Source organism: Scomber japonicus, chromosome 5 (genome assembly GCF_027409825.1).
Source record: "Scomber japonicus isolate fScoJap1 chromosome 5, fScoJap1.pri, whole genome shotgun sequence".
In the NCBI taxonomy this organism is placed as follows: domain Eukaryota; kingdom Metazoa; phylum Chordata; class Actinopteri; order Scombriformes; family Scombridae; genus Scomber; species Scomber japonicus.
In genome coordinates, this window is record NC_070582.1 from 33,463,662 (window position 1) to 33,475,803 (window position 12,142).

A 12,142-nucleotide genomic window follows, 5' to 3' on the forward strand; every position below is an offset into this window, starting at 1 on the left:
TTTACAGTTGTAGCGAACAAAAAAGAGAAACGGATGAAAAATGTCAGAATCAATGGTCGGCAATGCAGACACAGGCGAGGAAAGTAAAATTTTATTGATTTTACTTTTTATTGAAGTACTTGAATTTACCTGGATTATTTTAATTTAAGCTATTTTGTAATTAATTAATTAATTTTTATTATTTTATTGATTGGATGAACTCTAATTTGCCTGAAGATTATTATTTTGTATTTTTGTCTGTCTGATTGAATGCTTGTGTTAACAAATACATCAGACATTACTCAACAGTTACTTAGTATTTGAGTGGTTTTTTTCACCAAGCACTTTTTTACTCTTACTCAAGTAATTATTTGGATGTTACTTTTTACTTTTTTTTTTTTTTTTTTTTACAATTTTTGGCTACTCTACCCACCTCTGATCAAAATAAACTTTTTTATTTATCTTGTAAACCATTTTTTACAGTATGCCATATATTCTCTAATTTAGTATTATTGCTTGTATTAGAGTGGCAGATTCTAAATCTCTAGTCAGAAGTCAAATTCTAGATGTTGTGTTTTGAGACGCCAACATGGGACACTGAATTCAGAACCTCCAGTTCACTACCATGAAATGAGGGAAGAAACTATGACTGCTCTAATGACACTGGATGTCTTTACTCTCTGTTTCTCCTCCTCTCAGGAACTGCGAGAGCTCAGCACTCAGCATGCTGGAAAGATCACACTGATCAAGCTAGGTAAGCACAACACATCCTCATATGTCTATGTACATGCTTAAACATTCACTTACAGAATTTGAATATATTATATTTCCTTTTTATGGATGGTTCAACATGTATGAGTCTTATAAGGTGTGCTTGATTAAACATACTGATTTGGATCTCCAAGTGTTAATATATTAACAGTGTTAGTGTTTGATGACAGCACCATCAGGGTTAAACTCATTACTTATTGGGAATATTCCTCAGTGAAAGTTTGTTCATTTTCTATATATTGGCTCTTTTCTGTTTATATATTGTCATTTTATAATAATACAACTTATGAAGATACTAAAGGCAGAGATTCCTAATTAAAACTAGAACCTTTAACTGTCTAACTTGGCAATACCTTTGATGTGGTGAAATGGAACAGTGCAATTAGCTGGAATCAGTTTCCATCCAGGATGTATCAGTGTGTCTTTGTAAGTATGCAAATGATATAATATCCAAAGTACACATATCTACTAATTGTACATTTAATTGTCATATTGTATTTTCAGACAGTTTTGGAATATTTTCTTCTTCCCAAAATGTGTCACTCCCAAAACTCATAACATAAAAGATAATAAAAAGGTTATATTGACCTAATAACATTTTTGTTTACATCCATCTTTTATTGCAACTTTATTGAAAAGTTTCTGAGGTAACATTTGCACTTCAACAATATTTTAAGGTATTTTTTTAAAATATAAAGTTGATCATACTGATTTCAAAGTTAAGGATTCGTTAGTTTTAATTATCATGAAACTAAACACTATCATAACATCTCAGTTTACTTAAATCATAGTGTAACTGCACATTTTTCAGTAGTTACATGTTATGACCAGTGTGGATAAAATCAGTCTCAGTTCATAGACTAAAATGTAGGTAGTGACATAAAAATGTGGGATAACATTTTTACATCAATTTCATTAATTACAAATTTAATGTCAAATAAATGTTGTTTTTTAAAACTTTACTTAAAAAAATAATGAAAAAAAGATCGTTAGTGGAAAAACATGCAGAAATGATTTCAGTATCATTTTCAGTGGTCAGGGTTCGGGACAGACAGTTTCTTTCAGCTCTGGAAAGTCCCAACAGTAGCAGGCAGCTGTTTTCAGTGAAAAAAACTCTGATAAACCGACAAGACACTACCTGCCAAGCACCAAACATAACTTTCCTAAAAACACTTGCATACCAAAGAAAAAAAGGATTTTACTGTTTAATATTTAGCATCAGTATTAATAAATCGCTATAATTATTATGTGACACACTTGGTAAATATAGTCTGCATTATTTTTGTCAATCAGGACTCAAGTGCAAGCTCAGGGAATGAGCATATATCGTGCAGCTGGCCTTTTTTTTCAATTCTGCTGATCAGACAAATAAGTGCAACCCTACCCAGCTCCCCCTGCCACCTCAATGTTGCCCCCCCCCCCATTCCCAACTTACTCACTGACTAGTCTGTCTACTGTTGACACCCCCAGGATCCTAGCCCCAGTGGTTTGGCTTGCTATCCTTTCTGACTGGTGTTATCTCTGCTGACCATCTGCTATTTCCACAATCTCTATGATTTGTAATAACAGCCCCCCTAATGCTTTCTATTAATCATTTTAGCTATGTATATATATATATATATATGTATATATATATTTTTTTTTTTTTTTTTTTTTTTTTTTTTTCTTTCATCTCTAATTTCTTCGATCTTACAGACTCTAACTGACTGTAAAGCTCTGGTTTTCACTCCTCAATGGTTCTGTTGAGTTTTGGCCCTCAGGGTTCTGGTCTTGGCCCCCTTCTGTTTTCTGTATACAGCCATGTTATTCAGAAGCCTGATGTTCTTGTATATAATTTCTATGCTGATGACACTCATTTTATCTGCCATTAAAACCCACAGATCCTAGCAGCCTGGTAATTCATAGATCTTGCCTCTCGGATATCCTGAATGTCCCAAAACTTAATTTCTCACCAATTTCATCAGCTCTTTTGGTGTTAATCTGGGTGATCTGTCAAATAATGAAGCATGCTGTCAGGAATCTGGGGGTAACATTTACTGCTAACCTCTGCTGACGATCAGATAAAAACTTTTGTCATGTCATGTTTCTTCCAGCTCAAAATGGCCGACTTCCTGTAGGAGTGAGGGTATGGGTACAAGAGACTTGTTTGTGCATCTTTACACGATACATATTTGTACTGAATTTCGTTTGTCTAGGACAATCTCAGGGGTGGGGCTCGCTTTTTTAAATTTTCTAGGGGGCGCTACAGAGCCATTTTGCCACGCCCATTTATGCAAACCATAAAATATCAAATTTTTCGCCGGGTCGGACATGATTGCACATTTTGGTGACTTTTCGGGCACGTTTAGGCTGTCAAAAAGGCGTTCGTTGTGGGAGAGGAATAATAATAATCTTTACGATTACAATAGGGCCTTCGCACTGTAGTGCTTGGGCCCTAATAATCATGGCAAAAACAATAGGATGGCAAAAACAATAGGGCTTCGCGCTGGTCAGCGCTCGGGCCCTAATTAAAGCTGCAAGCAGCGATGATCGGGCCCAAGCTCCCCCGCCCCGCCACTACTGAGCGAGACTTGCCGCGACGCATCTTCCAGATATTGAGTTGACACAGAATCAAAATGAAGTCGGTCGGATTAGGAGGAATTCATTAAAGTACGTGGTGTGAAAATTCTAATCAAACCGTGCCAAAATTGCAAATTCACTTCAAAATGGGTGACTTCCTGTTGGAATGAGGGTATAGGTCTAAGAGACTTTATTGTGCTTCTTTATGTGATACATATATATATCAAATTTTGTTAATCTACGTCAATCTGGAGGGAGGGGCTCAATTTTCTTAATCTTCTACGGGATGCAGTACCCCCATTTGGCCAGCTGTTCCTGTTTAATGGCGAAACGTCAAAATTCCTCACATCGCCACGAAGCAACCAAATCCCTAATCAGAAATGTTTTGATAACTTTTCATCTCCAATGTCTCAAGATGTTTCTGAGTGAATTTGAAGTCGGTCGGATTAAATCCCTAGGACAAGTTCATTAAAATACGTGGCGTGGAAAACGCCAAAATCGCACATATTTTTCAAAATGGCCGACTTCCTGTTGGAGTGAGGGTATGGGTCCAAGAGACTTTTTTGTGCGTCTTAAGATGATACATAAGCGTACCAAATTTTGTTCATCTACGTCAATCTGGAGGGAGGGGCTCAATTTTCTTAATCTTCTACGGGGTGCAGTACCCCCATTTGGCCAGCTGTTCCTGTTTAATGGCGAAACGTCAAAATTCCTCACATCGCTACGAAGCAACCAAATCCCTAATCAGAAAGATTTTGATAACTTTTCATCTCCAATGTCTCAAGATGTTTCTGAGTGAATTTGAAGTCGGTCGGATTAAATCCCTAGGACAAGTTCGTTAAAGTACAATGCGTGGAAAACGCCAAAATCGCACATATTTTTCAAAATGGCTGAATTCCTGTTGGAGTGACGTCATGGGCCCCACTGACTTTTTTGTGCGTCTGGACATGATACATATATATACCAAGTTTCGTTCATGTACGTCAATCTCTCACACTTTTATATTCAATAGGGGGCGCTATTGAGCCATTTTGCGACGGCCATTTTGGCGGACCATAAAATATGAAATTTTTCGCCGGGTCTGATGTACGTGCAAACTTTCATGAGTTTTGGGGCACGTTTAGGCTGTCAAAAAGGCGTTCGTTTTGTGAGACGAATAATAATCAGTACGATTACAATAGGGCCTTCGCACTGTGTAGTGCTTGGGCCCTAATTAAAGCTGCAAGCAACGTTGGGGCGGGACTTCACCCCCTTGCGCACGTCAGGCCGTGGCGGAGCGGAAAGGTTTCCGTTAGGGGCATTTAGATGTCTTCAGACCTAGGCTTTTATCGGACAAGTAGATCACTCACATCTACACACACACACTTACACATACACATACACACACAAACACACACTCACACACATACACACACAAACAAACACACACACTCACACATATACACACACACTCACACACAAACTCACTTGTTCAGAACTTTTGTGCAGCAGGGTCTCTCTCTGTCTGTCTGTCTGTGTAGACATTTAGACTGAGCAACTGAAATTAACTGCCAACACTTTGATGAGTCAAACAGGAGAGAAACTTATTTCCAGTGAAACCTGTAGATATGTTTGTAGGTCATGCTCTTGTAATTCGTGTTTGATCTAGACTTTGACAGCATTGTCAGTGAAATAGCTGACAGACTGCACAGATATCTAAAAACATAATAATACAGTCAATAAACTAGAACTAGAAACAGAAAACTGAGACACCTTTTGAATGAATCAGGATGACTGCACAGCACAAATGAGCCAGCTGCACACACACACACACACACACACACACACACACACACACACACACACACACACAATCGTTGCCATGGTAGTTAACGACTGGACAGCATGAGGACAGAGCATGCAAAGACAGCATGGAGATTTAGGATTGAATGGGAGAGGAACAAGGTGCATGTGGGTCCGCAGATCAAAAAGTATAAAACATAGCCAGACCAAATTACACACATCTATAGATGAGACTTGTGGCTACATTTAGGCGTTTGAATGGAGTCTGTAGCTGAAAGTATACAGGAATAATGTATATATTTTGAAATGCCTGAAAAATAGTCAAAAATCATACATTTAAAAGGCAAAATGTGCACTTCCTGTTGGATTTAGGTCAGGGGTGTCAGTGTGTGATTTGTAGGTCTTGATAAGACAAACAATTGAGTTTTGGTTTGATCTTTCTACGACATTCCTATCAGGCGTAGTGGCAGTTTTAGTGATTCTAGGTGGTGCTAGAGAGCCCATTTTGGCACTTTTGGGGTTCATTTTTCCGTTATATCAAATTTAGTCCAAATTTAGTTTCCAAATTTGGTGAGTTTTGGAGCAGGTTTGGGGGATCAAATTAAGGCTCAAAGAGGCGGTAGAATAATAATAAACAACACAAAAAACAATAGGGTCCTTGCCTCCAGGCAAGGACAAGTCTGGAGTCCTTGCCCTCTTGCCTTTCGGCTCAGTCCCTAATAAACGACACAAAAACAATAGGGTCCTTGCCTTTCGGCTCAGTCCCTAATGATCTTTCATCCTAGTTATAATTTGGGGGGATGCTTGACTTAGAGTGATTTTATTGATGATGACAGACACTTGGACTCCTGCATATTTGGACTTTGACTTAATGGTGTTATCCTCATAGTTATACTGTTTAAGACTGACCAGATCTGTATATTGTGTATTTAAAACCAGAAACATTTTCATTCTATTATTTATTACAAACACATCCATGAGCAGAATCCTTGCATTTTATCTGCCTGGAATTGGATACTATTGATATGTAGATTTCTTTGAAGATAAAGGCTCTCAGTATGTGGTGAAGTAATGTGTGAACATCTGTGTTTGTGTATGTCCACCTGCAGACACAACAGATGAGGCCAGTATCTCTGCTGCTGTCCAAGCTGTGAGTGAGCAGATTGGGGCTAGTGGGTTGAACATCCTCATCAACAATGCTGCTATCAATAAACCAGCTGCACCAGCGCCACTATCTGTCACTGGGAAGAAGGACATGATGGACGTGTATGAAACCAATGTGGTTGGACCATTTCTCCTGGCAAAGGTTAGTTTGTCTCACTCCTCACTGTGCTTACAGTGTATGTAGTGTGTAAGCACACTGACAGAAATACACAGACAGAAATGGATATTAGTGGATCAAGTAGTAATGGGGAAATATCCAAAAAAGAGAAGACCAGAAGCAATGACAATACAGCTGCTCGTTTTAACACCTTCTAAAAATAATTATTATAATATACTCAGATAATGTAAATGTATGTAAATACCTTAACAAGACATATGATAAATATAATGTATAAGAAGTAGAAAAATGTACACACACACACACACACACACACACACAACACTGTCCAGACTCAGTATCAGCTGTGTTATTAAAACAAATGACATTTCTACTTGGGGTGTATTTTATCCCAAGTAAGTTAAATATAACCTCTCTCTCTCCAGGTGTTTCTTCAACTCCTCCAGACGGCAGCAGAGAGTGAAAAGGACAAAGGTAAATATATTTTCTGTCATGCTGTATTTGTATTTCAGCTGAAGACATTATAGGAACAAATGCCCAAAAATAATAAGCAGACTGAAAGTAGAGCCTGACAAAGTCATAGTAACGTGGTTTCATGCTCCATTGTGCTGTATTGTTATGCACAGTTGTGCTGCAAGACCCCAAACAACTTTGGGCAGGTTTCACTGACAGCTGTATATCAGTAACAAAACAGATAATGGAAAACTAGGATAAAACAGGGAAGCACTGCTGCAGAAACTGGGATTCCTGGGTGAGCAAAAAATAAAACTATGAATGAAAAAATCTGGTCAGTATAGTTGTACACTGAGTATTTTAAAGTGTTGCATTGCTACTTTTTGTTGTGTATGAAGAAATGTTAGACAATGGACAATGAAATTATGAAATGTTTTTAGATCAGGAGCCCAGCCAGCATGTCCATGTGGGCCCCATAAGGGTTACATTTGGGCTGCAAATATGGGTCCCAAGTGGGTTTGTCTGCAAATTTCAAAATGAAATGTTAGGAATAAAAGAGCAACAGGCTAAACAGAAAATAAAATATAGATTATTAAACAAATAAAATTCAATTTTACAGCCAAATTTAAAAGGTAGGTCTTACGTTTGCTTTTAAAAATATCATCACTCTCTGCTGCCCTCGGGTGTTCCAGAGAACATGACCATAGTAATAAACAGATGCCTCTCCGTAGGTTTTTGTCCAAACTTTGGGAATAATTAAAAGGCTGCTACCAGAAGACCTGAGGGTTCTAAAGGGTTCACTTGATAAAAACAATAGGAAGGACTTAGACCATTAAGCTTTAAAAACAATTAAAATCTTAAAATCAATTCTGAAGCAAACAGGTAGCCAGTGCAGAGACTTTAAAATGGGTGTGATGTGTGCTCTTGGAGATTTGAAGGCTCTACCCGCTCCACAGTTTCTGCTACACATACATATGTAACCTGTTTGTCTTGTTTTGAGGTTTGAGGGGAGGTTTTTGTAGTCACATTGAGAAAAACCTCAGTACTGGTCACTTGTGTACCAATCTAGTCTCACATAAATTGGTTGGATGGCTATTTATTTGCTGAAGGGGAAACCCAGATGAGCCCTAACAACCAAAGCAACGATGACTGGTTCAAGTGTTTCCTTTAGGCAAAGCAAGGCAGATAGAGATATATATATTTATTATTCTGCCCTCCCTGGACGTGGTCTAGTTTGGCAGATAGCTAACAGATAGTCTTCAATAAGAGGCAATGGTTTCCTTTTCCTCAAGGGTTTTATTGACACTTTCGAAGAGCACTGTAAACTGACACATACAAAAAGAAGATAAACATTAGACTATGTAGCTTTAAGTACCGGATGTGTTCAATTAACACAGCTTGAAAATTAGGTTAAACTCTTACAGTCAGTATATTATTGTAAACAAACAAGACTGCTAGCTTGATGCTAATTTACAATGGAAAACGCCATAGACAGGCTAACGGATTAGCATCGTAATATCGGTAAACACGTAAATTGGCTGTCACTTTATATGCATTACAGGAACAGCAATACATCAAACTATATGTCGACTGTGCTGACAATAATACTCACAGGCATATGATCTCTTAACTCAAAACAACTGGAACTGCCGAAGTTTGGCTACAGACTAGCTGCTTCTCCTGATGTTATTGTCATTCACTCCACCTCTGTTGTCATACTGCCACCCTCTGGCGAAGACGTGCAACTACATGCCACAGAGGGCAGCACACTCCCCGCCTGGTATAATACTTTATACCACTACACACTATCTTTAGGGAAAAGTAAGATGACCTCTGAAATAGGTCGCAAATACACTTTAGGAGTACTTGCTTAACTACCTTAACTTCCACCTTCCGTACTCTTTTATCTTGGCTGGGCACAGTCTTAACAATGAGTCCAATAGGCCACTCAGTTCTTCTGGTTTGTGAATCTTTCAGTAAAACCACGTCTCCTACTTGCAGGTCACGTCTGTTAGAGTGCCACTTTTTTCTGGGTTGGAGCGTCGCCAAGTATTCTTGTCTCCACCTCTTCCAGAAAGCATCAGCGAGGCTTTGAACTTTTTTCCAGTGCTTAATGGAGAGGTCGTTGATATCAAAGTCACCTTCAGGTGCAGACAGAGTATCTGCTTTTTGTGTCAACAACATGGATGGAGAAAGGACTGCGGGTGCGTCAGGGTCAGATGACACTGGAACCAATGCCATCAAAGTAATGAGCACTTCATGTGTCAGGTGGGATGTATTTGTTTTGAGGAGCAGAGCATCCAGAATGCGTCGAGCGATGCCTATCATCCTTTCCCACACTCCACCCATATGGGAGGAGTGGGGAGGATTAAAGACCCAGGTGCATTTGTGTCTGCAGATCAGGATCTTCTGTGTCCAGGTTGAGTTCCTTACACGCCCCAATAAAATTTGTCCCCTGATCTGATCGGAGTGTTTTGATGGGTCCCCTGATTGCTGTGAACCGCCTGAGACCATTAATAAAGCTTGCAGTCGCCCTGGTGCTCAAACAGGTAAACATGGCTGCCCACCGCTTACTCTCTGCATGGCCTCCTCTTGTTCTTCGAGCTGTCACAATCCATGGGCCAAAGACGTCTACTCCAACATGAGTAAACGGTGGCAATGATGACAGTAGGGCTGGTAACATTCCCCAGAAATTAAATTTGAATATGGGTCTTAAAAAATGGTCCGAATATCGAATATATTCGAATATTATTATTAATTAATTAATTATTTTTTTCCCCGCGGAGAATAGGACTTGTTATTGTATTGTCGGGTGAACAGCTTTAAATGCATCCTCAAATTTGTGGTAGTCGAGTGATATGCCAGCTCCGCATCGCATAACTTGCAAACAGCCTTGGATTTGTCGACAACTTCACCTCCAACTGACCAGAATCCAAAAAAGCGCCAAACAGTACTTCTGAAATGATCTGGCTTAACAATCACCTTGTCCGTGGTGGAGTTGTTGACTTTCCCCGGTTTGTTTTTCAGGCTCGCTGGTTTGTGTTTCATATATTTTCTGCTCATCGGATTCGCTGGTGTGTCTACAGTGACTGAGGTGTGTGTGTGTGTGTGGGGGGGGGGGGGGGGGGGGGTCCTTGCGCAGTCTTTGCTTCCTTGTTGTGACAAGTGACTGCAGCTACACACAGGCAGGCCAGTAAGGGACGCACCATGGGACACAACGGAGCAATAAAATATATATTTTGTAAATTATTCGAATATTCATTTTTACGTTCGAAATACATATTTTTTCCCATATTCGAGGAATATCCGAAATTCGAATATTAATTTACCAGCCCTAGATGACAGTCTGTCTGCTGGTAACTCTGACATCTTCTGTTCCTCCAATTTACCTCTGAGTCTTTTGCAAATGACACATTTATGTATGACAGTAGAAACAAGTTTCTTTCCTCCAATTAGCCAAAGTCCCGCTGATCTCAAGGCTCCCTCTGTAAAATGATGTCCCTGATGTGCAACTTGATCATGATAATGTTTCACCAACAGTGTGGCTGTGTGAGTCTTTGGAATGATCACAGGATGTTTATCATCAAAGCTCATGTCTGACGAGGATGTGCGACCACCGACTCTCAATAGTCCATTTTGGTCTAAAAATGGAGACAATTTCACGAGTGGGCTTTGTCTTGGGAGTGGATCCCCTTTGATAAGATGTTCTATCTCTTTAAAAAAGACCTCTTGCTGCGTTGTCCTGATGATCACAGCTGTCACTTGGACATTTTCCTCTCCTGTACTGCCTTCACTATCAAGAGCCTTCACCTCGCTTCTGATTCTCTTGATTAATCTGGAGATAGCCCGCACCAGTGACTTCCATGAGGAGAATCTTTCAAACCTCTGTGCCCCAAGCAGATTCTTTGACGCTGATGACACCTTTGTGCTGATGACTGTAACCTCAGGACGGATTTCTTGATCCTGGTCTGGATGTATCAGCTCAAAGTTGTTGTCAGGAGCAGTGGTCTCTTGCTGCGGCCTCGACAGAAACAATGGCCCAGAGAACCAGTTGGTACACATGAGGTCTGCAGCAGCCACTGGCCAAGTCCCGTGGTCAGCAGGGCTTTGTTCAGTGTTGATGTAATGCCACTGATGTGGATGAGAAGATTTCCTGATTCGTGTGATTCTGTTGGAGACGTAGACGTAGAATCGGCGTGACGTGTTGTTAATGTAACCTAGCACAATTCTACTATCTGTGTAAAATTGTACTGAGTGGATGTCAATGTCCATTTCACCTTTAATGAAGTCTGCCACCTCGACTGCCAAAACGGCAGCGCAGAGTTCCAGACGAGGGACTGTGTGTGCCGGACGCGGCGTCAATTTGGATTTTCCTATGATGAAGCCCACATGACATTTACCTGTCATGGAAACAGTTCTCAGGTAAGCAACAGCTGCTATAGCAATGTCAGAGGCATCTGAAAAAACACAAAGTTGTCTGTGTTGAGTCTGTGTAGCCAATGAAACAGGAACATAAGATCCTGGGATATCAAGCTGCTCCAGCTCTTTCATGGAGTCCCTCCAGAGTTTCCATTGTTCTTGTTTTGCTGTTGGAAGTGGAGCATCCCAATCGTACTGTTCAACAGAAAGCTCTCTCATTATGTTCCTTCCCCCCACAGTAACTGGTGCCACAAACCCTAAGGGATCAAAAAGGCTGTTAACTGTGGAGAGAATGCCTCTCTTAGTCAGAGGTTTCTCCTCTGAGGAAACACAGAAGGTGAAACTGTCTGTCACTAGCTTCCAGCCGAGACCTAGGCTTCTCTGTAGAGGTGGTGATTCTCCTCCAAGATTGAAGTCTTTAACATCTTTGGCCCAGTCTTCTGTGGGGAAAGCTTGCATGACGCTGCTGCTGTTGGATGCTACCTTGTGTAGTCTGATGTTCGACTCAGCTAACATTTCTTGAGACGTCTGCAAAACCTTGATAGCATCTGTTTCAGTGGGGAATGATGCAAGTCCGTCATCCACGTAAAAGTTGCGCATGACAAACTCTCTTGCTTCTGGAGTGGACTCTGTTGCCTCTGAGGCAGCTCGTCGTAGGCAGTAAATAGCAACAGCTGGCGACGGACTGTTGCCAAATACATGAACCGTCATGCGAAACTCTTTCACTGGTTTCTGCAGATCATTATCTTCATACCACAAGAACCTCAAAAAATCGCAATGTTCCTCGCAGACTGTGAAGCAATAAAACATCTGCTGCACATCTGCAGTAACTGCGATTGGTTCTTTGCGGAAACGGATCAGGACCCCAAGAAGAGCGTTGTTCAGATCAGGACCACA

General features: G+C 40.4%; 1 protein-coding gene across 1 annotated transcript in view; it reads left to right on the top strand.

The window, feature by feature from the left end:
- Window positions 1-12,142, top strand: part of LOC128359221 (C-factor-like) — a 30,037-nt gene that overhangs the window by 1,589 nt on the left and 16,306 nt on the right. The window contains exons 2-4 of the mRNA XM_053319670.1: window positions 679-733; window positions 6,201-6,397; window positions 6,799-6,847. Coding sequence (XP_053175645.1) covers window positions 679-733; window positions 6,201-6,397; window positions 6,799-6,847 — 301 coding nt within the window. The remainder of the gene's footprint in view (window positions 1-678; window positions 734-6,200; window positions 6,398-6,798; window positions 6,848-12,142) is intronic.